Below are 27,283 nucleotides of genomic sequence, written 5' to 3' on the forward strand. Positions count from 1 at the left end.
TATTGGTCACTTGTTTATCCATTATAAAACACTGTAATTGGCTATGGATAATTAAATATGCAGTGCAACTATTATCTAATGGTGTTATTTTATGGATCCAGAACCTCGAGCAACTGAGGACGACTGAGATTGTGAAAAGACCTCATTTTAATTCAGGCTCACACATGTCTCTTTTATGCAGGTGGACAAACAGCTCTTGAGAGCTGAATAAAGAGGTGTGAAATGGTCATGCTGTGGCTGTCAGTCATATCAACTGACCACTTCACAGTTTTAACAGCAGTCTAATTCTTGACTGGCATGTTGTTTAATCCGTTTTTTAGGCCTGTTTTAATCTATGAATCGTGATTCTCTTGACTCAGGAGAAAAAGCAGAAATGGGTAGTGGCATATATATAAAAATTTATTGAAATTCAACATTGTAATTTAATGCAAAATATGAAATATCAGTACTATAACATTAATAACTTATTAAATATACATTACATATTAAATATAACAGTACAATACAACACAAAAAGACCCAAGTGGGAAATCTAATCAACAAAATGCCATTATTACAACAAAATAATTCAACTGCAGTACAATACAATATAAAAATGCAGTAGATATGCTGTTATAACATGAATAATCCACACACTATAGTTACTGAGTATATTAGATCTTGAGACCACATGAGGAAAACATGATTATTATATGAACAACATACTCATTCTATAGACAAGCTTCAGAACATTTGAAGTACATATATATGAAATATACATAACTTGCGCCTGTTACAAACATGTAGTAGAAGCACATTTAGATGTCTAGATCGTTAATGATACTTTTCAGTCATTTTGCAGTCAGACCTTTTCAGTGTATTTAAAAGAAATAATAATAATAATAATAATAATAATAATAATAATAATAATAATAATAATAATAATAATCCAAGCCTCCTTAAGATCATATAATTATCCACATAATTATAGAAATATTCAGGGCATTAGACACATATGTGCTATAATACTTAGTTGAAATTTTCTGAATTTTCTGAACAAAATGGATTTTTGTTTGTTTGTTTTAATCACAGTATACTATTCTACACTAATTACCCCTTGAGGAATTAAAATAAGTTTATGTTATCTCTATTTTTGTTACTTTTATTAAGAAAATAAATAAACAAATAATAATAATAATAATAATAATAATAATAATAATAATAATAATAATAATAATAAACAAATGGTTACAACAGCCATGCTTGTTGTTGATGATAGCTTGAAGCAAGTGACTGAGCTTTAGATAATGAAATAACCTAAACCTCCTATGATAAACCATGTGAGTAATATTGCCATAATTTTAAGCCAATAACAACAAATTATTTAATATCGTATCATATTATATAATATTAAATTCTAGCTATGTTAAGAGTAATATTTAAAGATTTTTAGCACTACAACGGTCTCTCTAGTTTACATGACGACGGTTTTCACCGCCACACGACAGCAGGACGAAGCTGATTGGTTGCTTTGTGCGCGCAGTGTCCCGGATGTATTGCCTTTCTCTCTATATAGCCCACTGAAGGCGGGAAGTCTGTTTCAAACCGAGACCTTCTGGATTTGTCTGGACGTTTTTATAAGAGATATATATTCACGAAATGGTAACGATTTTCTTGATTTCGTAGTGTTACGTTTAACGCTTTTTTCGAATTTTGTCTATGTTTCGTTTTATTTCTGAACTTTGGCGGTTTTAGCCTAGATGCTATTGTCTCCGGCTTATTTTCGCTAACGTTAGTTAGCATTGAAGCTAACGTGAATGGTGTGATGCAGGCCAAGGGCATATTTTACGCTGCCGTGCTTTTAGGAACACGGTTTAACTAAATTAATCTAAAGCACCACTGGTAAAATGGGTGACTAGCGAATGTGTGTGTAAATATTTACTTCTCTCACTCTCTCGTATGTGTTTGTTTGTTTATTTTTAGGCAGGAGGAAAAGCTGGTAAAGACTCGGGCAAGGCGAAAGCTAAGGCGGTTTCGCGCTCACAAAGGGCAGGACTGCAGGTCTGTAGCGCGGCTCCTCGCGCTTACATTCAACATTTGCCCTTATTTATTTGCTTACTTTTTTTTTTAACTATCTTTTTTTTAAACATGTAGCTCGTTTTTAATGGTGTATGGTATTTTTTTTCTGGCAGGTTAACATTTTAATAGAAACAGTTTTACGTATAAAGTTGTAGTGTGTGTGGTTTTTTTTTTGTTTTGTTTTTAAGTCTGGAATAACCCAGTGGGGCTAAGTAATAATAATTATAACTTCAACACTCCATTATACATCTAACTTCTCAAACTTTCCCTCTTCTTACTCACACATGGTTCACACTGAAGGGGGAAGACCCACCACCTGTAAAACACGACTTAAACATGTATTACTGGACTGTCTTTACTCTTAACAATACCAGACAACTGGTCTATTCAGAAAAGATGTAACTAGAAGTCTAACAAAATGTCTGAACCGGAAAAATCCTAGAAATCTCATCGAATATTAAAGTGAAGGACCTTTTGATGTGTGTATATATATATATATATATATATATATATATATATATATATATATATATATATATATATATATATGTATATGTATATATGTATATTATTTTTAGATATATATATATATATATATATGTATATATATATATATATGTATATATATGTATATATATGGATATATATATATATATATATATATATATGTATATATATATATATATGTATATATATGTATATATATGTATATATATATGTATATATATATGTATATATATATGTATATATATATATAAGTAGGGTTGAGTATTGTGATTCAACTCTTATTTATATGGTTTTGATTTAATTTTGCAAATGTGGAATCCATGTTTTACTATAAATGATGGTAACAGTAAGGCCCACACGATTGTTTAATTACTTTCAGTAGCATGCATTGTAACAAGAAATTGTAAATATGTGCTTACAATGTAAACATGGAAAGCACAAAGTGTACAATGCATATTACTGTGTGTATGTATATAAAATTTTAAAAAGCCCTATTATATAGCTGTTGTTGTTGACACCATTAGAATGTTGTACAATTTTATCGTTGTGGTACTGTCAGAAATTACAGACTATCCTGTTTTACCTACCTTAATCTTGTGTTGAAAATAGCCATTGACACTGACATTGCATTAAAAGAAGAATCAATAAATCAATGTCTTCTCTTCCATGCTTTACAGTTCCCTGTTGGACGTATTCACAGACACCTGAAGTCCAGAACAACAAGTCATGGCCGTGTAGGAGCCACTGCAGCTGTTTACAGTGCTGCAATCCTCGAGTACTTGACTGCTGAGGTAGAGTGAGACTTAAAAGGTGATCAGATGTTGATCACTACTAATGCAAATTGTGCTATCTATTCCCAAGATCTTTCAGCAGATTACACCCCCTTACCCCAGTGCCAGGGAGTTATACTCTATGCAAATGATAATCGTGCAAATAGACCCAGCTTTTGGCATTAGTGGATCATTTGTGTTCATATTTCATACAAGCACCAACTTTAGAGCAGTATGTCACATTTTAACATGTATGTTCTTGAGCATTACTCCATATGCATGTATTAATTAGGGTGCTTGTATTTTTAATAAATAGGCCATACATAAGGGTCTGGAATAATGGCTCTAAATCTCCCCAGTAGTGAAATGGGTTGAGTGTGGAGAGAACATGCCATATGGAATTAATGGCAAGCTGCCTAAAAGTGGCCAGTCTAATCACTTATGATCATACTGCCCTGTCTGATTCATTACACTTCAGTAGCTTTTTCCTTTTGCATTAAGGTTCTTGAGCTGGCGGGAAATGCGTCCAAGGATCTGAAGGTGAAGCGTATCACTCCACGCCATTTGCAGCTCGCCATCAGAGGTGATGAGGAGCTGGACTCGCTTATCAAAGCAACCATTGCTGGTGGTGGTAAGTTGTGCATGTACAATCTAGTGTATACAATACTAAATACCACAGTAATTCTCATCTTAGACATTTTAAGCTAGTACAACGCAGAGACTGATTAATCTTTGGTCTAGATGGTATTATGGTATGTGTTGGGTTTTTTTTGGTTTTGTTTTTTTATAAATGTAAACCTTATTATGGATGCCTGAATATTTCATATCAACCTTTTTCTTTGTTTGTTCAAGGTGTCATTCCCCACATTCACAAATCCCTGATTGGAAAGAAGGGGCAACAGAAGACCGTGTAACATTTCCAGCGAATCTTGTGTGTATGTGTGTGGTGCGTCTCAGGATTTGCTCTGGGAAGAATTCAGAAGTGGTTTTGTGTAGTTTGGTAGTTTCATGACATTGTGTTCAGCCTTGCATTTACTCATTTCTGGGGTATTTTTAAACAAAACAAAAAAAACATGGCTTCAAAGAAGCCAATTTTTATTTTTGACAAATTTAAAGTGTAGTGTACTTTGTTTTGTTTTTTTGTTTTTTTTTAAAATTGGTAATTTGCTTTGAACCTGAAAAGTTGGTGGGTTTTATTCAAATAAAACTTGGTGCACTGTATTAACTGCCTGTGTTCTGTCTTTGACTTAAACTTATACATGATGGCTTTTATGCCTTTTTAATTTTCTTCCTGGGGGAAAAAATGCCATAAGTTTCTTGCACTAGGGCTGCATGGCTCAGTATTGACTTAACTTAATAATTTAATTTAAACCCAAATCTCATTGCACTTCATCTTAAACACATTTGTATTACTGATACTCTGGTTCCATCATGTACCTTGAGTTGACTTGGAATGAGGCACTAAACACGTCAAACACGTCAATTGAGTAGAACTAATAAGTATTGGTGGAGGTTTTTGCAGGTAAATGAGCTGTTTAATAGAAGAATGCATGTAGTTTTTAAGTTGAGAATGAAAATTTACTTGTGTATTTCTAGTGACTTATTTTAATTGGTGCTTAGTGGGCCTGTCACAATTACATAATTTACACAACATATTTAAATGTTCAATCAATCTCTCTTTAATAGTAATACGTTTGTTTATGCAGTTATCCAGTCAGTCATGTATATCAGTAGTGTTTTATATAAAAACCATGCAGATGCAGGTCAAGAGCTTTAGTTCATGTTCACATCATTCGGCCGGGGGGGTGGGTTATAACTGACTTTAACAATGCCGTTTGTTGGTAACAGATTGGCTGTGTATTTCAGAAACTGCTGATCGATCACCTGGTATTTTCACACACAACAGTCACTAAAGTTTACACAGAATGGTGTGAAAAACGAAAGTTATTGAGCGAGCAACAGTTCTGTGGGTGCAAATAACTTGTTCATAAGAGAGGTCAGAGGAAAATGGCCAGATTGGCTTGAGCTGCCAGGAAGGATATAGTACCTCATATAATAACTTTTTACAAATGTGGTGAGAAAAAAATCATTTCAGAAAGCACAACACATCAAACCTTTAAGTGGATGGACTACAAAAGCAGAAGACCACACTGGGTTCCACTTCTGAGGCCAAAAGCAGGAATCTGAGGCTATCAGGCTGATTGGATAACTGCATAAATGAGCAGGTGTACAAGTGATCCTATTAAAGTGGATGGTGAGTGTGTGTAGTTGGAATACAACAATAATTTTCTAGATTTTTAATATGATCAAATCATTGTAGCACTATATATTAATAATTTTCTCAAATGTTTTTATTTGCACATGCCCATTTCTACTAGACATGCTATAGATTTTTTTTTTTAGTACAAGTGATCTACAGTGCCTTCCACTAATATTGGCACTCTTGGTAAATATGACCAAAGAAGGCTGTGAAAAAATTGTCTTTATTGTTTAACCTTTTGATCTTTTGTTAAAAAAAATCACAACATATTCTGCCCCCATGGATATCAAACAATTGCAAACAAAGCAGACTTATCTAAAATTATATTTTAAAAATATATGTGTGCAACAATTATTAGTATCCTTTGAGTCTTCTCCTATAATGCCTGACGAGGTTGGAAAATACACTGCAAGGGATCTGAGACCATTCCTCTATACAGAATCTCTCCAGATCCTTCAAATTTCAAGGTCCACACTGGTGGACTCTCCTCTTCAGTTCAGCACACAGGTTTTCTATGGGTCAGGGGACTGGGATGGCCATGGCAGGACCTTGATTTTGTGGTCAGTAAAACATTTTTTTTTTGTTGATTTTGATGTATGTTTTGGATCATTGTCCTTCTGGAAGATCCAATCACGGCCCATTTTAAGCTTTCTGGCAGAGGGAGTCAGGTTTTCATTTAATATTTGTTGATCTTTGATAGAGTCCATGATGACATGTATCCTAACAAAATGTCCAGGTCCTCTGGCAGAAAAACAGCCAGAAAAACATTAAAGAGCCAGCACCATATTTAACCGTGAGCATGAGGTACTTTTCCATATGGCAACCTCTCTGTGTGTGCCAAAACCACCTCTGGTGTTTATTGCCAAAAAGCTCTATTTTGTTTTCATCTGGCCATAGAACCCGATCCCATTTGAGGTTCCAGTAGTGTCAGGCAAACTGAAGACGCTGGACTTCAGATTGTAGTTTTGGAGAGTTTGTATAGTGACTGACACACACTTAGACTGAAAAGACAGTATGGCTGACAGTTATTTTGGATTGAGAAGGAATTAAAAAAAAAAAAAAAAAACTCCACCAAAAAATAGTGTGTGGCGATGAAGATGAATAGGATATAACAAGTTTAGTCCACTATCGTAGTACATAACCTATGTGGTTATGAATTAATGAGAAGTATACAGTGATAAGTAAAAGTAAAATGTTAAGATTCGAATATTATTAATCACTGGTAATCTAGACACATGGTTATCAGTTGCTTTTTAGATTTTGCCCTGGATGTATAAGTGAGATAAATGTAAGTCGCTCTGGATAAGGGCGTCTGCCAAATGCCGTAAATGTAAATGTAAAAGTTGATGTGTAACTCTTGATCATGGACTGAAAAACTGGTTTGTCTCCTGTATTAAACACATTTTGTGTCATAACCACAAAAAGCTCTATATACAGTTACAGCTTAGTGCTCTCTGTTTTAGTGGCTCAGAGACACCGCAGAGAAAATCACTGACTTGTTTACAGCAGTGCATTTAGATATAAATATTTTACAGAATTTAAGCCAATGTTAGGGTGTGGTTTTGGGTCAAATGACAGCACTGCAGTATTCAATTACTGGGGCTTAAAACTAATCAAGAAGGTAAAGAAAAGTAAGATGTTGATGGTAATAATGTTTAATAATGGTTAGTAATCTAGTGAACTTTGCTTGTGTAGATACCACACACTACCTTTGATAGATCATTATATGCAATAATGAGAAACAGAGAGGATGCAAATGTGTTTAAGATTCAAATACATGGAATCATAGACCAGTTTTCCCTATAATATAATAAACAGTTTACTAAACAGAACTGCACCATAAATCCTATATAGAAACGTAAAAATTGAATGCATGTGCATAATTTTATAATTAAAAAAAGATTTGTTTTTTTTGCAAACAAATCCAGATCTTTCTTGCTCTTTGTAGAAGGTATTGGATTCATGAACATGAAGAATGAAATCAGAACAGAACTGATGAAGACACTGAACAAGTGAAGTGAACATCTATAGCACTGCAATCTTCAACACTTACTACTAGATATTTAGAGTATTTAACCAGATGACTGATTAAGTTTTTTTTCCTAAATATTATACAGAGTAGCTTTTTTCCTGGTAGAGCTAAATGCATAATTTAGTTGAAATAAAACGTCTACATCTTGAAAGCATCATAAATGTAAAGAATGTCCACCGATCAGCCATAACATTAAAACCACTGACAGGTGAAGTGAATAACATTGCTTATCTCATTACAATGGTTAAGTGGTGGGAAATATTACACAGCAAGTGAACAGTTTTTGAAGTTGATGTGGTGAAAGCAGGAAAAATGGGTAAGTGTAAGGATCTTAGCAACTTTCACAAGGGCCAAATTGTGATGGCCAGACAACCGCGTCAGAGCATCTCCAAAACAGCAGTTCTTATGAGATGTTCCCAGTATGCAGTATTTAGTACCTACCAAAAGTGGTCCAAGGAAAGACAACCGGTAAACCGGCGACAGGGTCAGGGAGGCAAGCCAGTGTGATGCTCTGGGCAATGTTCTGCTGGGCAACCATGGGTCCTGGCATTCATGTGGAAGTTACTTTGATACATACCACCCACCTAAACATCGTCGCAGACCAAGTACACCCCTTCATGACAACTGTAATATAATAATGCGCCCTGCCACACTACAAATATTGTTCAGAAATACTTTGAGAAACATGACAAAGAGTTCAAGGTTTTTACTTGGCCTCCAAATTCCCCACATATCAATGCGATCGTGCATCCGTTGGATGTGCTGGACAGACAAGTCAGATCCCATGGAGGCCCACCTCACACCTTACATGGGTTAAAGGGTCATGAAACCTCCCTCTTTCAGCTCAAGTCTACCTCTCAATGTTTTTGAAAAATGCAACTTAAATGGGTGTGGATGGCTGTACAAAGAAGGGAGGGGGAGTGGGTGTGGCAGGGAAAGGCAGGAGAGGAAGAGGGGGGCAAGCCTTCAAAAACACTCACAATAAAGATGGATAGTGACAAAAAGTTTTCAGATGAGGCAGAGGACTTTTCTCCTCCTGAATCCCCAGGGCTAAATGGAGACACAGTAGATAGCAGTGGAGGTCCTCTGCCCTATCTATTTGAACCATTAGCCCCTGGCGTGACTATGGAGGAAAACATAAAACAAAACCGGAGGCAGTGCGGATGGGATAAATGTTGGAATGGTAGCTAGCTAATAGGCTCGAACTTTTCACAAATAAAAAAGTGAAGGCTCTTCCCTTCAACACGGACTCTCCTTGTGTAGTTTTGCATTCAATGGTCCATGGAGCTTTAATATTATATATATGATATTATATTATATATTGTATGTACAGATTTTATAATATTTTATTATATAGTTTTGCACAAGCCGGAGGCAACACGGATAGGAGGAGTGTCGGAATGGTAGATAGCTAATAGGCTTGAGCTTTTCATGAATAAAAAGGCGAAGGTTCTGCCCTTCAACATAGAGTCTCGTTATATAGTTTTGCATGTGACGGCCTGTGGAGCTTTAGGCTGTTTAATTAGCTCAAAAGGTAAGTAAAACTGTCACTGTTAAAAATTAGACACATACCCCTTTTGAAGGGATGGAAAAGTCCTCGTGACTGAGTACCGCATCGTTGTGTAGACACAAAGTGCTTTTATGAACGAGTCTGAATTCCACCTTTCTCCAATTCTCATAGTTCTCCCGAATAAACACACTTGAACACTTACACCACTGAAACAAACAGTTGCGACCCATTTGAACGCTTCTCTCATCTACTACATTTGTAGGAAAGCGTCACGTGCTGTCATGAATAATTAAGAGACAGCATCTTCTCATAGGATAATAACACGCAGGCTCATGAATAATTGAGACCCCGACAAGTCATTGAAGTACTATAGTACATTGCCAAGTCACTGCCTGTGACGTGTGACAGATCGAGATTTTAAACCAAGAAGATGAAAATAGCGGAAGAAAGCTCAAAATTACCCAATTTTCTCTTACAATTAAAAATTAACGGATGCTAAGATTGTCTTTTATGATGTGCGATATAAACACCTCTGTTAAAATCTCAGAAAATGTAGTTTAGTGTTCAGACATCAGAGCTGTTTTGGTGGCACAAGGGAGATAATATTAGGCAGGTTTTTTTAATGCTATGATTGATCGATGTATGTTTGACTTGTTTTGATAGGTTAGAACTGTTGGATTTTTTTCCCCCTCCAAAATTCACTGTGCTCATGTTGCAGTGAACAGCCAGCCAGAAAAAGGCTTTTTACATTTGAAGAGAAAACAAGTACAGGTATTGGGGTACAGGTACAGGCAAAGGAGGATTGTCTTGATATGGCACTCACTCAGCACGTTTACATGGACAACAATAATCCAATATTAACCTGTTTACGACAATACTCTGATTAAGAAACTACCATGTAAACAGCAATTTTTCATTAAATTAATCCGATTAAAGTCATCTTCGAAGTAAACACAAATCGAATTAAGACATTCCTATTTTAGTCGCATTATCGACGTGCGTTACAGACATGTAAACAGCTTAATCACATTATTAACGTCGTTTGGGAGTTTTCACCGCATTTTGTGACAGAACACATACACACGGCAGTGCTCAACCATTTAACGGTAAACAAGAGAGCACAGCTGCATCCGAAACTACGTACTTACCTGCTATATAGTGGGTGAAATACATGTGTTTCGGCTACTATATAGATGGTAAGTACGCGGTTTGAGACGCAGCCCACGGCTTCAAGCAGTCGTCTATTTGCACGTATAGCATGACAAATAATTAACTGCACTTGAACCTTTCCTAACATTAAAAATTAAACACCCAAAACTGTATACGGTATCATAACGAAGACGAACTGTAAGTTGATGCGTGAAATTCTGGAGGGAACGTCGGACGGCGTGGCGTGGGGACGTAATGACGTGTGCCGTTAATCGATCTCTGTTCTATAACATGTAAAATGGGTACATGAAAGGAATATTCTAAATGCGCCTCATGTAAACTCTTATTCAGAATAAGCTCAGCAATTAGATTATTGCTGTCCATGTAAACGTAGTCACTGAAACGTGACCTCTGGTGCAATAATTTGACTGTGGTCTTGCAGTACTGTCTATTCTCCAATAGATTGGGCAACTTAAGTAGTATTTCATAATGTCACATTAAAAAAACAACAACAACAATAAACAAGAAGGGGGGGGGGGGGGGGCGCGATTTGAACTAAAAGATGAAGTTTGTATCAGTCTCTTACTTTGTCAAGATTGCACCGGAAAAAGAAATCCGAAGTTCAATGTAACATCGGAAGTAGTTGCACACCGCTGCACAACAACTCAAAGCTACACCTAGCAGGCTATATACTATACATATATACTGTTATCCATATTGATAGTCGCGTCTGGTTAAGGAGAAGGGGACGGATATTTAGAGTTGTTTTAGGGATTTAAGAGAACCCGGAAGTAAGTTCCTGTGCTTTATTTATTTTATTTTTAACCAAATCCCAAGAATATATTTGAGATGGGGTTAGATAACTGTCCTTTAGCTCGCTAGCTCTGTTTTCTGTTTCATAAAAGTCTCTATGAATATTTGGTGATTAACAATGGTAAGAGTAATTTAAACTCTGGAATGTGTTGAGTATGTGACTGTGGTGTTGAGTGTAAATGATGTGTTTGTTTGGTCTGTAGCTGGCCCCTCCGCTCCCCGTCACCATGCCTGCTCTGTTAGAGAGACCGAAACTGTCCAACGCCATGGCCAGAGCCTTACACAAACACATCATGAGGGAGAGAGAGCGCAAGAGACAAGGTACACCATGCAGGATCAGCTTGTTATTTTATTCTCTTACACTAGTAGCTTCGAACATTTATATTGATTTGCTTCTGGCCATACAGAATTAATTGCCATGCTCAAAATCTCAGTTGTTCTCTGAGCAGGGTTGCCAGGTCTCAGGAAAAACGTGAACCCTACTACATCTCTAAACCCATGTAGAAGATCTGGAGCTAGCCTAAAAATAATGCTGGCAAATATATGACAGAGTAGTGACAATATGTTCATTCACTGGATGAAAAAGCATGAGATTTAAAAAAAAAAAAAAAAAAAAAAAAGTAAAAGATGATTTTATTTCCCCATTGGGGCCTCTTGATGTCCCATCTTACTTTATTTGGGGGAAAAAACACTATCAGGCATAACTATCTACAATGTTTGATTCTCATCAATCTATACAAAAGCATCTGCTAAAATCTCAGATCTCAAATATCTGTATAGTTCCCACTATAATTTTACTACACTTTACCCTTGTTTGCCATAGCCTGCTTGCAGAAATTGATTAGATTATTTACTTTAAAATAAGAGCACAGATTATTTCTAAACTAGCCCTAAAAATCCAAATAATAAACATGTTTTTTTCCCCCAACCTGCAACCTTGTGTAAAAACTAGTACAACCTGGCCTTTGACGAAGACCCTAGTGACCCTGCTTCTGACAGTCCTGAGATTTGAGCTCACTTTAGCTGCTCGGCTACCACTGCTGGGATTTTCATTAGAGCTTTCTATATAAAATACAGAAGTCACAGATTTGCACTCTGTCCCCTTAACTTGCTTGCAGAAGAGGAAGAAGTGGACAAAATGATGGAGCAGAAGATGAAAGAGGAAGAAGAGAGAAAAAGGACAAAAGAGATGGAGGAAAGAATGTCACTGGAGGAAACAAAAGAGCAGGTGAGAAAGTTAGAAGTAACCAAGGGCTGGATGTGTGGAGTTTTTTTTATTTATCTATCTATCTATCTATCTATCTATCTATCTATCTATCTATCTATCTATCTATCTATCTATTTATTTATTTATTTATTTATTTAGTGTGCTTTTCTTTAAGATTCTGAAAGGATATCTTTTAAGTTTATGAAATTAGTGAAGTGCATTTGATTATTCTACCTCAGTGGAAATCATGTTAGGAAAATGGTTTATTGTTTGCTTGTTCTGTGTATCAGCTAGTAAAGCAAGAATCAGTAGCACAATAACAGAGAGCTATAAGGCTGATGGTAGCGCAAAGATATGCTCTTTTTGAGAGGTTTTGCGCTTTCATCTGATCCTGAGTCCCTCTGACAGTCATAGTGATGTGCGCGTTTATGTGTTTATTCTCACAATACTCATACTTCTGTAATACTGAGCACTTGTGAGCCTTAATACTTGGGCTGCGTCCCAAACTACATACCACCATACTAAATAGTATGTCACCACAGCATTGGTTTCATTTCTATTTAGGCATCCTACTTAGTGTGCATTATGTGTTTGGAGACTTGAATTCTCCCAGAATGTGTTCCTTGGCACGCCGAACTCACTCTCAGCTCACAGTAGAGGAAGAGTACAGCACTACGCACGTTACAAAATGTTCTCTCTTTTTTTTTTTTTTTTGACCAGAGTTTGAAAAATCTCACGTCCAGCAGCTTTAAGTAATTATTTTCATAGACTGAAAAGAATTCTCATAAAGGGCCAATAAAAATGCAGCTGCTTTATCAGTATAAACACTGCAGCACTTTTTTCCTGAGAATATTCTGTTGTTTGTTGCTTCGTTTGAGAAATGTTGGAGAAAAAGAAAAAAAAAAACATTTCAGCATACAGTCATAAAGTGATGGATGCTCCCAAAAGTATTGCTCAAGCAAAGGACACGTGTTTGATGGCCAAAACGTTGCTTCTATAGTAAAGAGGATGTGTTCTGATGGCCCTGCGCTGTGTTTCAGGTGCAGAAGATGGGGGAGAAACTGCAGGGTTTGCAGGAGGAGAAACACCAGCTCTTCCTGCAACTTAAAAAAGTCCTTCACGAAGAGGAGAAGCGACGGAGGAAGGAGCAAAGGTGTGTGAGAAAGCTTCCGTGTAGATTTGCCAGTCAGAGATGATCTCCAGTGGCTAATTTGTATTTATTTACACTGCTCGTCTATTTTCATCCTTTTCATCTGTTCTAATCGACAGTGATATTACGACACTGACTTCAGCCAGTTATCAATCCAGTATTCCTCTGCACTGCACAGGACAGCACCTGCTCAGCTTGCAAGGTGAGTTTTATGACACTTTCATTTGTTTCATGGTTTTAGAGGTTGGAAAGGTTTTAAAGAGTGATATCACTTAATAAAAATAATTATATAATTAATTTCTTTACTTTTTATTTTCTCGTGATCTCGACATAACAAAATAGTTGTTTTCTTGTGATAACATAGATATATATGTGTGATAACGTAGATATATATATGTGATAACATTCCTTGTGAATGAGACTTCATGAGACGTCTTTGCCATTCACCATCATAGATGTAATAATTACCCGCTGTAGAGATGCACTTTATCTCCACATAAAGAGAGAAGGGTGTCCCCTTCTCAATTGTCAGACACTAATGTGGAACTCTTCAGTCACTGACAGACACGGAGTTATTTCAGCTTGAGTGAGTCCCTGATCAAAGTAAAAACTAATTTGTTTATCCATGATGCTGCGAGATTGCGCTAAGCTTTTGCTGCCTCCAAGAAACATAAAAAGACGTTGTTGAGTACACAGAAAAGAAGTCCGGATCACGAGAAAACAAGAAAGGAAAAAAATAATAATGCATGGCCTCTTAGGGCTTCCATACTTTAAAGATGTCATATACCCGTCTTTGGAGGGGGTCATGCTCCTGAGTTCTTGACGATGAATTGCTTTGGCATCATCAGAATTTAAACTGTGATCGCTTGATAGAGGCATATCATTTTATTGTTTAAGTTTTGTATATGTATCTATCTTTCAGGCAGTCCTGTGAGTCACAGTAGACCTGGAGGTTTGTTGGCAGAACGTGGTAAACAGTTGTTTCAGACACCTGGTATCCCTGTGAGTCTTTTTTGTTTAGACTTTTCCCAAAGACCAACTGCTGTACATTATGGTGCTGGTTAATACTGTATGCTTTTCTTTATCAATGTGTAAATCTCTAACTGATCATCGTTCGTGTTAATCAGGGCCGTCACTTCCCTGGTCAGCCTACTTTCACTTCAGGCTCTACTGAGCATGCTCAGTTTTCAGCCAGCCCTGCAGTTCATGAGGCGTACACAGTCACCCAGACTCAGCACCCCTCCACCTATGGCCCAGCTGCATCGGTCCCCATCAGCTTCTCAGGAACGCAGATTAGGGCTGGTATGTATAAAGCCACTCAGAGTAAAATTCTAGTCTTAAAGTGGTGAAAACTTCGAAGAAATTAGGATTTATTTTTCGCCTCACACTTTGGCTCAGGAAAAGTTTGAGTTTATAAGTTCGAACAGGATGATTGAACTTATCATGTTTTTTTTTCAGAAAACTACTTGAATTGGTGAAATTGTACTTGTATGAAATTGTTTTGCACTGTCTTTTGCAGTGATGTTTTTAGCTGTACTCATGTTCAACGCATGTGAATCAAAGAATGGCTTTGGCTGAATGCGCTTTGTGATGATGTGACATGACATATGACATCATAAATCTGTGGAAAATCTGCAGTAATTTAAAAAAAATTCCAAGCTCCTCTGAATATTGCAGAGTTTGCTTGATTTTGCATTCATTTCTGCAATCGTAAAATTGCAAAATCCTGGAGTCATTGCCCGGTGGTGTGAAGTTTTGCTGTTGTAGCCCATAAGCCTCAAGGTTCAACATGTTGTATCTTCTGATATGCTTTTCTGCTGAGCACATTTGTAAAGAGTAGCTATTTTAATTACCTTAGACTCCTGTCAGCTCGAACCAGTCTGGCCATTCTCCTCAGACCTCTTTCACCAACAGTGTTTCCAATCACAGAACTGCCTCTCACTGGATGTTTCTGTACTACTCTCTCTAAAGGTGCTTCAGCTTTCCAGACCATGCCCTACCTGCCCCATCAGCCACAGGGTTATGCTGTCCACAGCCACTTTGCTTCCCAGCCAGGTAGATACAAGTTTGTTATTATAACTTGAGTACGTATTTCTAGCTGTTAAAATCTGCTGTTTTACTAGTTATCAGTAAGTAGTTAATGATCATCTACGCTTCATTCACTGTTAACTTTCTTTTGTTGCCTATAACAGGATTCCTCCCCAGTGCCAGTATACCCCTTCAGAAGCAACTGGAACATGCCAATCAGCAGTCTGGCTTCACTGACTCGGTATAACCATTTGATTTCTGGGTTCACTTCATTCAAAGTAGGCTCAAACCTACTTACACCAGAGAGTGTGTTGCTGGCGGAACCATTGTATAAGCTTGTGTTGCCTGTTCAGATAACTCGGTCTGCACAAATATTACATACAAGATTCTTCTTAAGGTGACATTCACAGTTTTTGGCAGCCCTCAGAATGGGCACTAGAGTACACACAGAGTGTGCATTGCTGGTTTGTTATAGTGTATACAGTGGGGGAAATAAGTATTGGATACATCAAAAAAAAATTTCAGTAAAAATATTTCCAATGAGGTTATTCATGTGAAATTTTCTGCAGACTTTGGTGTTAACTCAAGAAATCTGGAAATATAAAGAATTCACAATATTAAAGTTCATAAATAAAGTTATGTGTAATAAAGTGGAATGACACAGGGGGAAAAAAGTATTGAACACGCTGACTGAAATGTATTTAATACTTAGTGGAGAAGCCTTTGTTTGTAATGACAGCATCAAGATGCTTCCTGTATGAAGAAATTAATGGGACGCAGTATTAATGTGTGATTTTGGCCCATTCTTCTAAACATATTGTTTTTAAATCTTGTTCAATTGGATTGAAGTCAGGTGATTGACTGGGCAATCCTTGATTTTTTCCCCCTCTGAAATCAATTGAGTTTCCTTTGCTGTATGCTTTGGATTGTTGTCCTGCTGGAAGTCCACCCACATCTCATCTTAATCATCCTGGTGGATATCAGCAGATACTTCCCAAGAATCTCCCGGTAAAGGGCTCCATTCATCGTACCTTCAATTATATGAAGTCTGCAAGTACCATGTGATGATAAACAGCCCCACACCATGATGCTTCCACCTCCAAACTTCACTGTTGGTACAGTGTTTTTAGGGTGATGTGCAGTGCCATTTCTTCCCCAAACATGGTGTGTAGTATGACAGCCAGAAAGTTAAATTTTGCTCTCGTCTGACCAGACTACACTCTCCCAGTATTTCATAGGCTTCTCCAAATGAGTTGTAGTAAACTTTAAACGACATGCCTTTTCTTTAGTAATAGTAAAGTGCACTGCCTATTGTTTTCTCTGTGTCAATGGCACTTGCTGCCTCCAAGTGTTTCTGGAGCTCTTTCTGAGTGGTACTTGGCTCTTGGGCTACTCTTCTGAATATTCTGCTGACTCTCTGGTCAGAAACCTTGCGAGGAGCTCCTGTGTGTGGCCGGTTGATGACGGAGTGATGTTGCTTCCAGTTGCGGATAATGGCCCCAATGGTGCTTACTGGAAGATTCAGAAGTTTTGACGTACATCTGTATCTGATTTCATCAATATGTTTCGCAACAATAAGGTTGCGAAGGTCTTGTGAAAGTTCTTTGCTTTTACCCATCATGAGATGTTTCTTGTGTGACACCTTGGTAACGAAAAGCCTTTTTATAGACCATCAATGTACTAACCCAGCTGATATTAATTTGCACAGATAGGAGGTATAATTACTTACGGATTTCAGTTGGTTCCTTGCCTTACCTTGCCTTAGAAAACTGCTTTTTCTTAGCGTGTTCAATACTTTTTTCCTTTGTCATTCCACTTTATTACACATAACTTTATTTATGGACTTTAATGTGAATTCTTTATATTTCCAGGTTTCTTGTGTTAATACCCATGTCTGGTGAAAATTTCATGTGAATAACCTTATTGGAAATATATTTACTGAAAAAAAAAATGTTGACGCGTCCAATACTTATTTCCCCCACTGTATGTGTATGTGTTTTTGCTAACCCAACCTGTGCACACACTCACATAGCAAGCCGAAGCCTGCCATAAGCTGTCCTTATAGATTTTTTTTTTAGTGCTGTTTCATACAGCCCTGGATGTGAACTGAATACTGCTCAACACTGACCTAAATTACTGAAGCCTGAATCATTTTTATGCATCAGCGTGTATTGGTGTGCATTCTGTTAATGTATTGATTGCACTGAATCAGCGATGGGCATTTTTGTAAGATACCAGAAAGTCCTCATGAACACCACCTAATGTCTGACAAGCTTCATAGCCAACGTGACATCAGAGCGCATTTGGTTTTAAATTTCGATGTTTTTGACCCAGTTGTTTTCTGTAGCATGTACTGTATGTGCAATTACAATGAAGTGATGCATTTGCCTTCTGATTATATATCTTGTGTATTCATGGTGTATTTGACTAGTAGAGACATTCATTCTGTTTACAGGGAAATATGAAAACAAACACAACAAGTTCTGCATATTCATATTATACATTGCTTGATGTGAAAAGAATGTCTACATGATTTTAAGTGTGTGTCTGTGTGTTTTACAGGGTGCACTGAGGCCCATGCATGCACAGGCTCTACATGTAAGTGCTGCAGGACTGCTGCCTACACCTTCACTGGCTGTTCAAATTCCCACTGCAAAGGTGAGCTCACTGAGCAGTGCTTTAAGTCTCAGTGAACTCTTGCCCTATAGCCTTAATACTTTACCCTAAATTCACTTAAAAAAAAAAAAAAAAAAAGATTTCTCATTGTCCACATAATGTTTCCTTTGGTACACATTAGTCATTTAATTTTCCTTTATTCACTCTGTGTGTGTGTATGTGTGTATAATATAATATATGCATTTTACTTGCTTAACACCAATATTTCTGTGTGTGTATTTGACAGGCCCCATTTCAGAGCTCTCCTCAGCCAGCTCCCCGTCATGCTTTCCTCTCCCACCCACAAGCTGGACAGAGATTCTATCACCATAGCAAGTAACCAAAAGCAGACCACATAAAAAAAAATTCTCAACATGTGGCCAGTAACCATAATGACCATAACACTGGGTTAGAAAGGGTCAAATAATGTTTATACCTCTGTACAGGTCTGATTTGGATGGTCTGGAAAATGTACATACACTTTTCATGTAGATATTTTGTGGCTTCTCTTAAACGCATTATGTGGGTGAAAGGTTTCATCTAGAAGCATTACTCACTAGTTTTTTCTGTTGTCAAAAGTGATTAGACATCATAGATTTAAGACATTTGTTCAAATATGATTTGAATTGTCCAGATAGCTTTTTGTTCAGACTGAATAAAAATACATTTTTGTGTGTGATATTTGTTCAGTGAGTGATTTTTGCAGATCCTGTACATATTTTCCTATTCATAGGACTGTTGCAAAATAGATGTATTAGATGCCAATTGGAAACATTTACGGAGACAGATGTTTACCACTGTAGAGGAAGTTCCAGTTGTTTTTACACTAAAATTATATTTGACAACCATGGCTAGATTTTATTTGTATTGGAAAGTTATTCCATAATTGAGTATGATTTTTGCTGTCACCTGGCCAAAAGCTGCTTCAAAAATCATTCGCAACCCTGAGGAAAACTAGAAAAAAGAAGACGTCTACCACGGTACAGTGTCTTGTAGCTGTATTAATGATTCAAGGGAGGCTACTCTGAATATTACAAACAAGGTTTTAAGGTTGGAGTTGATTAGAAAAGACTCCCACGTGCACAATGTTTCAAGATTTCTTGTTAAGACCGACGTGGCCTGTACAAGACATCTCTGGTGCTAAAGTGTACCCCTATTTTTATATATATTATATAAAAAGCACCTAGGCTGAGACCTTGCAATCTAGTCTAGTCTGGCCTTGCTGAACTAGATTAATGTACAAAGCTGTGCCTTGGCCTCTGGCAAGGGAAAAAGCCCCAAATCATCAATAATCAATGTTACATAAACAGTAAATACTCCCTAATTTAACATTAGGAATGATTTGTGTATTTGTTTATGAGGCAGAAAAGTTGTTTTAGGATGCCTGCCTACTAGGCTTGTGTGATTATAATAATATAATCATTGCTACACAATATTACACTGCCAGCAGACCTGCCAACCGTTACACATTCTGAGTAGGAGCTCCTCAATTTAACATCAGTGTATGCTAATACGTGGGATTGCTCAAATACACCAAAAGGGCTTCTTTTTCTCCCCAATAAAAATGCCACATGAGACAACTGACACGTAAATCTGAAATGATTTGTGCAGGTTTTGTACTCAGATATTAACTGACTGCCTGGACGCCCCACCACCCTTCCCCCTTCTTAAATACTATCAGGGCTCTCAGGAGTCGTAGGGAGTTCTCGCCGTGTGCAAATGGAGAATGTATGTTCCATGTAGCTAACATCTGATAACTATAAGACCACACTTTTGTTTTGTTTGTTTTTTCATCCAGAAAAGAACTGCATCGGTCAGCACGAAGATATGTTCAATCACTTCGGGCAGCAAATTTTATAACTTTTTTTACTGTTTACTGAACATTACTACTGCAGAATCACCTGAAAATCCACAATCGAGATGAATTTTCACACTTGACCCTGCCAGCCAGCAGTTCCTGACTACACCGATGGAAATATTTACACTTTACCATACTATCCTTAAAATGGAAATGGTGGAAATGCTTGTTTTTCGGTTCTGGTTGATTAAATGGTTTATTGCAATTGATAAAATGGTAAGTTGAAAACATAAAAATTAATGTCACAAGCCTACTGCTTACCCAGTCTGACATTTCTAAGCTTGCAGGTGTGTTGCTCCAACAGCATCTGATGCATGCAAGTTTATTTTTTTATCTTTCTCCTATGCCAATTAGGTCAAAGTCATCTTTTTTTTTTATTCACTTCCCATCAAATGTCCTACCTAAAAGGACCTGAAAGAAATCCACACTACATTTCCTTAGAGCTAAGATTATTATTCCAGTCTATTTAATTTAATGGGGTTTAAATAGCTTTTTATTAATGTAAATACAAATAATTTGCTTGTTTTCATCAACAGTTCCAATAATTCTGTACAATGTCAGCATACAACTGTGTTGCAATAATGAATGCCCATCAGACACTGAAACAGAAAAGGCAACATGAAGGTGCTCATTTTAATATTAGGGTATGAGAATCTCTTGGTTTAATACAGCTGTTTATCACAGTCAGGGTACAAACAAAAGTTCTGCTTAGGTAATATGAAAGTAAAAAGAAATTATCTTAACACCAAGTTCAGATATGAGCCAGCACAGAAAGCCAAACCCGTAGGGAGATAGATTCACCAAATTAAAATGATCATTGGAGAACAGCCCCTTTTAAAAGGTGGTAAGGGAATGACAGCTGTACATCATGGTTCTCTCTTAGCCACCTGAGAATGTGCTGAGACCAAATCATTGTCTGTTATACTCCCCCTATGGTAAGTTTGTTGTTTTTTTTGTTACCAAGGACCTATTTCAGACAAATTATTTTAAGATTACAGTTCATTTACTGAAACCATTGTTCTACATAAAAACACTTAAATTTGACTAATGCTTAAAAAAAAAAAAAAAAAAAAAAAAAAAAAAAGTGTAAACGGGACATTTTTATTAACCCTTTACTCACTAAATATACCTGTTCACTCAATATCAGGATGGCTCCCCATCTTCTATATTTTGACTACTAGAAGATAAAAGGAGTAGGTGGAGAGAGAAGAGACCACACCACATCCTGTTACACGTAGTCTTCTCAGGTTTTTTTTTAACCACAGTGCCTGTATTAGAACCGGATGCCACTTACTCAACAGTCCAATTTAAAATGGCAAAAGAAGGGTGGTAATTGGGACAAATGTAAATATTAAAAAAGAAATGAAAAAACAAGCCAAAAGACAAAATGAGAACAGACACTCATGTTAGTATAATACATATGGCGTGCCTTTACAGTTCCCAAAGCTAAAGAGCTCGTGTGTCATTCTGCCTTTTTTTTCCCCTCTAATATATACATTCAAAATATTGTAGATTAATGTATATTCAGTGTATTTACAGAGATTTTTGTCCATTTGCAACCGTTTCCAATTATTTAATCCCCCACCCTCTAAATTTTCCAACCCAAAGACAGGCTAAAGTAAAGTACATAAAGAAGGGGAGAAAAATAATTAAAAATTAAAGAAAGAGGGGGAGAGAGAAAAAAAAAAAAAAAACAAAAACAAACAACTCAGGGGGAATAGCATTGCTGAGGCATAATTCTCTCCTTCTGTCCAGGTCCAGTGCATCTTGCCAATACCTGAGAGAAAGTGAGAAAGGGAAGGCAGAGGAAGAACAGGCAGGCGTAAGGGAGCAAGTCAGAATGAAAAACAAAGGGGGTCAAGTACAACTAAAATAGAGGAATGTATATAAAAAGAGGAAAGTTTACCATTTCAAAGATGAGAGGGAAAGGAAAGGAAAATGAGGACAGCATGAGTAACTAAAATTATGAAAACTAGCCTTAACACTACATTATAAACTCAGAATGGCAACTTGACATTTGTCAAAGTTTGCAATGTCTGATGTTCTGGAAAATGTTCTGAATGTCAGGTAGCTAGGAACATGTTTAGAAAGGCCTGTATGTGCAAGCATTTATCAATCAGGTGGTTAAACAAAAAGTTTATAAACTCATTGCACACCCTTGCTGTGGCTACAGGGATCATTCGAATATTCATGCCAAATATATCCTTGATTAGGGGTTAATAGCTTCTGTATAGCAGCAGCCTTTTGATGCATTTATTCTGTAACAAATCATCCCCACCATGTTAACAGAACAAACGTAATACAGGTAGTACAAAATACAGAACAGACATAACATCCTATGTACAATTTGTCCATCCATCATGTCTGTTATTGTGTACAGAGCAATGTGAATACAAATAATGTATCTTTTACTATCTGTGTTACTACTGTGGTCATGCAAGCACCAGTGTGCAAAGAGCAAACCATCACCCTGCTTGATTTTTTTTAATAGTGAAATCTATATGTCGTGTTGTACAGAAATATATCCCCAGAATACACAGTTAAGTGAACACACTGAAGAGTTTTTGAACTAAATAGTATATTTTATTGAGATCACCACATGGATAATTATTTGACTGAAAAAAAAAATTGCTGGAATATAACGTAAACACTTGGATTAGTGCTTTGCTGTTGGCACACTAGCGTAGCACAGTTACTCTCAGCTAACAGGTGAGCATGCATACACACACACGCACGCACACACGTGAGAGCTCCAGGTACCTGCTGCGTTTTATTTAGTCATGGCTTTAATGGCCACTGCAGCCTCCTCATTCATTGCAGACAGGACACTGATCTGAAAAACAGACAAAGCAAGCAATTAGTCCAACCAGAGTTACAGAAAACACCCTTACAAAGACATGTGTGGTACAGCAGTCAAAGACATTTACCAGGATCTCCTCTCCGGCATCATACTTGCTCTCGATCTCTTTGCCTAGATCTCCTTCAGGCATTTTCAAGTCTTCTCTGACCTCACCGCTGTCCTGGAGCAGAGACAGGTAGCCATCCGTGATGCCAATCAACTGTGGATAGGGGAGACAGGGAAAGAAAGCTGTTTTAAACCATCTCAAACGGTCAATACATTTCCAAACAGACAGCATGTACATCTCTTACACTTGTTGTTTTGTTCTTGAAAGTGGAAAAATTAAATCATTCGTATCATTTATTCCTCTGAAACACAGCGGGTCAGTGGTTTAGCAGACATCCCCTACCTGATAGTCCATTCTCTTGATGTTGGGGACATCCATATTGTGAGTTGAGGGACAGATATCTTCATATTTTTTGCCAGTGAAGATGTCGATGCCAACCATGTGGACCTGTTCACAAGAACAACAGTTAAACAACTTTGTTTCAAACCTTTAGGTGATCCTATTGCATGTTTTCATGAGTTGCACGATGTCCACACATCAACTACTCACTAACACATGGTATACAATAAGACACGTTTTATTGAAAGTACATTCTGAATGCCAAAAAAGTCGCTACTACCTCGGACAGCTTCTAAAGGAGATGTGAACCTAGAAACAAAGCCAGACTTGACCCTTTTCAAAACGTGTTTTATTCACAGTGTCCAGTCACCTTTGCATGTCCATGTTTGCCAGTTTTGGAAGTTGACATCTCCACAATCTTGCATGGTCGACCCTTCAGCAACACAAAGCCGTTCTTGCGCAGGGCAGAACACTGCATGGGGTAAGTGGTGGAAGCCCCAGCATCACCTGTCGTGAAGTCCAAATCTGCATCTGCCATTTTGTATCCTGAAGGCAGACAAACATTAAACATGAAACTAGATAATGCTTCTGGGTTTAGTGAGTGTGTTCATCATGCTGGTAGAATAAAATTACAAAAAAAAAAAAAAAAAGTGGCTAATTTACCAAACCGCATATTATGTTTCTACTTTACTGACCACTTAAGAGTCATAGTAACTTTTAGGCAGCCTCGTGGTTGTAAACGTAAATATTTATTTGGGGGAGACTGAATAGTACTCTACGTTGCTAGCTCGAACAGGAGTGCTAAATTAGGTAACACAGGGATGGCACCTGTTAGCCATGCTTCTGCACAAATACTTAAAACTACACTTCTCCCAAAACTGTTGCAAACCAATCATCAGTGATAAAAATGCGTTTAATCTTAGATTTACCAGCAGGTAGTGATACATAGTGAACAGTGCTTTGCGGTGGAAGTCGGCGCGCACGCGCTCACGTGGAAGGGCCCAAACGTCAAGTCATGCTGTCTCCATGCTATCAGCGTGTCGGCGTAAACAGGCTCGTCAGAAAGTCCTCACGCACTGTCAGTCGTTTTAATTTTTTATCAGATTAAATACGATAAGTTTGACATTTTGGGCACGCACAAAAACCGGTCACAGTTTTCCATTTCCATACTGTAGCGGTAATCCGCCGGCGCTAGCATGCTAACATGCTAGCCACAGTCGGCGCGAGCTGCTGAGAAGGCCCGTTAGAGCGCTCGTGCGAGTTACACACTGCTGAACAAAGCGGGCTGAACCGATCCTCTGGGTTTCCTTCACTGAGACCTACTACAGCTCACCCGAGTCTCACCGCGGATACTCAGGACGTGTGAACACGTTTTCTCAAACATTGAGCTGGAGAAATCAGCGCGCAACTTTAGCCTGTTCACGCCTAGAAAGCTAACACGAGGTAATCCGGGACGCTGCGTGGCCGGCCACTGGCTGAAGTTATGATCCCAGTCATTTGATCTCTTTCCAGATCTCACCTTTTAACGCCACCACATCTTCGCAAATGGATTATTTATTTAATTTGTATTTCCGCAAAGTTGAAGTTGAGGCCTTAAGAAATTTTTTGTTGTCGTCATCCACATCCCAGGAAAATGAGCCCAAACCAAACCAGCCACAGCATAGGCCCAGTTAGAAAGAAACCCGCTTTGTCTGAAGTTAACAGTGCAAAATAGATCAAGTTCAGGGAAGAAGATGAAGAAGAAGAAGAAGAGTAGCTGTAGAGAGCCGTGTGTTTGTATGACTACTCTAAAGCGAGCTCGCGCCATGTTACCAGCTTCTCTCAAAGCTTCAAATACTTACGTCTACTTACCTAATTTGAGATATTTTCCACCCTAGACGTTACGGGGCAAATCCACCAACTGACTCGGTCTTGCTGGATGTCTCACTTTTTCACTGCTCTCTTATCTCGGCTGCTCGTGGCTGCGCACTGCCCCTGTTCTGCCTTAAATCAACTCTGTGGACACTACCGTCATTCCAGGCGTTTTTCTTTCTTTCTTTCCTTCTCTCTCTCCTGTTTTTCCTTTCCCAACAGCAGGTCCGAGTCTTTGACGAGGCCACACGTACAATTCAGTAACCGACAAAAGCGTGAGCCCCAAACTCTCTCTCTACCTCTCTCTCTCTCGCGCGCGCTAGCTTTTCTCGTTCACTCTCTTTGACTCAGCCACACATAGCCATGAAACGAACCTCAGCAGTTTCCTCCTCACTGCGCATGCGCGCTCGCCCATCGCTCTTTAAATTCTATAGGCCGGGCGGGGCGCGCGGTCGCGTGTTCGCGCGCTCTGCCTCGTGGCCGGTTGATCATTCAGCAGTAAAATATAAGACCTCTCATTATAGCGTTTTCTTTATTGTCCTTCTCAGTAATACGGGTGAATTTTACAGTGGTTTGTGTTAACTTGATAGTACACGTATCCGATTTGCTTTCTCTCTCTAGACACGTTCTTGTTTCTCCCCCATTTATTCTTCCAGATGGGTTCCGCTAGTTGGAGGCGGAAAGCTACGGCAAAACCGTATTCCTCAAAACTCTACGTAGCCTGTGTTACGCACTGTAACGGTGTTACGAGTCCTCCTTTTCAGACATGCGCATTAACGTTTCCATCCGTTGAGCACTGCTTTAGTACAAGTGCAGGGTTGGGAGGGTTACTTTATGAATGTATTCCGTTACAGTTAGAAATTACTTCATAAACAATGTCATCAGTAACGCAATCCAGGTATCACAACATAAAAGTAATGTAATCTGATTACTTTCGGATTACTTAAAGGTCATATATGTAAATAAAGTCAAGAGAAAGGCAATATGATCTATTTAGAGCTTAAAACATGTTCAGTGTTGTGAGGGAAGTTACTCATTTTTACTTTGTAATAATTTTGTTCTTGTTCATGTTCATCTGAGGATAACGCCTAAGGCCACGTCATGTCACTAAGATCAGTACAGAATGTTTATTTGCTTACAGAGACACAAACATGTTCGTCTGTTCAAGGTTCGTCTAAACATCTTCCAAGACCCTAAAACAAAGCCTGTTTGAACTGCCTCAAACTGCTTCTTATCAGTACACAGAATTATGTCATGCTCTGCTTTTCATATATATAGTAGTGGTTTAGTGCAAGGGATCATTGCGCTCTCATTATTCTATCCTGTATCAACCATCTTTCTGTGATAAACCTTTTTACCTTCAGAGGACGAGTGTGCGAATGTTGTCTAATTTCCACAACAATTTGGCGTCTCCTGGCTGGTCTGCACAAGTCTTTCAGATTTTGTGGACAACAAGCAAACCGGAGGACGCCCATGAAAAAAGTTCCACCCTGAACTCCGTGTTGACACGCAGGTGACCTTTTGCTGTGCAGAGCAAAAGACAGATGCAGCCTTACCACTGACTGGTAGGAATCATCAAGAATTTAGAATTAGAATTACAGTTTTATGGTCATTGTGTATTGCTGTTTCTATGCAAAGGAGTCAATGATTTAGAATTAGAATTTTATGAAGTCATTATGTATTGCTATCTGTATGAAAGGGAGTCAATGATATAAGAAATGAGCGTATTACATTGAGAGAAGTATTTCATGGAGCGATTTCTTATAAGAACTTCCAGGAACTTCGCCTCTGCGACGGCAGAGATATTGGTGTTTCTTAGATCACAGCTTCAAAACTAAAATAATATACTGATGGGTATATATATATATATATATATATATATATATATATATATATATAGAGAGAGAGAGAGAGAGAGAGAGAGAGAGAGAGAGAGAGAGAGATAACAACAGTAAAAATATTTGCTAACAGAATCAGGTTCGAGCAATAAATAAGTAAAGAGAGTACTTATTAATAAGTGCAAGAAGCGTGGTATTTTTGCATTGGGTTATTAAGTGACATGCCCCATTGACTCATTTCATCATATCAGCGGTACATGATACATTTGGCAAATTTAACGCACAAGAAAATTCTACTGAGATAGATAAATAATAATAATAATAATAATAATAATAAAAAAGAAGGGAAGAG

The 27,283-nt window shown here is 37.8% G+C and overlaps 3 protein-coding genes across 9 annotated transcripts; 2 read left to right on the forward strand and 1 right to left on the reverse strand.

The window, feature by feature from the left end:
- Positions 1–1,516: 1,516 nt before the first annotated feature.
- LOC108267834 (histone H2A.Z) lies at positions 1,517–4,556 on the forward strand. Its single transcript, XM_017472285.3, has 5 exons — positions 1,517–1,641; positions 1,963–2,040; positions 3,243–3,356; positions 3,837–3,966; positions 4,188–4,556. Exons 1-5 carry the CDS (start codon positions 1,639–1,641, stop codon positions 4,247–4,249), a joined length of 387 nt encoding a protein of 128 aa, XP_017327774.1. The 5' UTR covers positions 1,517–1,638; the 3' UTR covers positions 4,250–4,556.
- A 6,351-nt stretch (positions 4,557–10,907) lies between these two features.
- LOC100529005 (G protein pathway suppressor 2) lies at positions 10,908–18,818 on the forward strand. Of its 3 annotated transcripts, none has more exons than XM_017470992.3 (11): positions 10,908–11,220; positions 11,303–11,420; positions 12,218–12,327; positions 13,347–13,459; positions 13,576–13,658; positions 14,379–14,458; positions 14,584–14,758; positions 15,428–15,511; positions 15,649–15,725; positions 18,047–18,082; positions 18,387–18,818. In XM_017470992.3, exons 1-11 carry the CDS (start codon positions 11,218–11,220, stop codon positions 18,477–18,479), a joined length of 972 nt encoding a protein of 323 aa, XP_017326481.1. In that variant the 5' UTR covers positions 10,908–11,217; the 3' UTR covers positions 18,480–18,818.
- A 1,798-nt stretch (positions 18,819–20,616) lies between these two features.
- LOC100528739 (eukaryotic translation initiation factor 5A) lies at positions 20,617–26,514 on the reverse strand. 5 transcript variants are annotated; one of them, XM_053681127.1, is made up of 6 exons: positions 25,094–25,495; positions 23,613–23,788; positions 23,246–23,350; positions 22,925–23,056; positions 22,758–22,830; positions 20,617–21,763 (listed from the first exon to the last, which is right to left on the reverse strand). In XM_053681127.1, the coding sequence occupies exons 2-5, from the start codon at positions 23,778–23,780 to the stop codon at positions 22,768–22,770; spliced, it is 468 nt and encodes a 155-aa protein (XP_053537102.1). In that variant the 5' UTR covers positions 23,781–23,788; positions 25,094–25,495; the 3' UTR covers positions 20,617–21,763; positions 22,758–22,767.
- Between the last annotated feature and the right edge of the window lie 769 nt (positions 26,515–27,283).

Source organism: Ictalurus punctatus, chromosome 7, assembly GCF_001660625.3.
Source record: "Ictalurus punctatus breed USDA103 chromosome 7, Coco_2.0, whole genome shotgun sequence".
Taxonomy (NCBI): Eukaryota; Metazoa; Chordata; class Actinopteri; order Siluriformes; family Ictaluridae; genus Ictalurus; species Ictalurus punctatus.

What these genes read in the sequence shown, in the direction of transcription:
- LOC100528739 (XM_053681127.1), bottom strand. Translation starts at nt 23,780, where the DNA reads ATGGCAGATGCAGATTTGGACTTCACGACAGGTGATGCTGGGGCTTCC. An exon ending in TCAAGAGAATGGACTATCAG is followed by an intron (nt 23,057 to 23,245) that starts GTAGGGGATGTC and finishes CCCTATCCACAG; the next exon opens with TTGATTGGCATCACGGATGG. An exon ending in ATGCCGGAGAGGAGATCCTG is followed by an intron (nt 22,831 to 22,924) that starts GTAAATGTCTTT and finishes TCTGTTTTTCAG; the next exon opens with ATCAGTGTCCTGTCTGCAAT.
- LOC100529005 (XM_017470991.3), top strand. An exon ending in GCACCTGCTCAGCTTGCAAG is followed by an intron (nt 13,659 to 14,378) that starts GTGAGTTTTATG and finishes TCTATCTTTCAG; the next exon opens with GCAGTCCTGTGAGTCACAGT. An exon ending in AGGAACGCAGATTAGGGCTG is followed by an intron (nt 14,759 to 15,427) that starts GTATGTATAAAG and finishes CTCTCTCTAAAG; the next exon opens with GTGCTTCAGCTTTCCAGACC.
- LOC108267834 (XM_017472285.3), top strand. An exon ending in CACAAAGGGCAGGACTGCAG is followed by an intron (nt 2,041 to 3,242) that starts GTCTGTAGCGCG and finishes CATGCTTTACAG; the next exon opens with TTCCCTGTTGGACGTATTCA. An exon ending in AGCAACCATTGCTGGTGGTG is followed by an intron (nt 3,967 to 4,187) that starts GTAAGTTGTGCA and finishes TGTTTGTTCAAG; the next exon opens with GTGTCATTCCCCACATTCAC.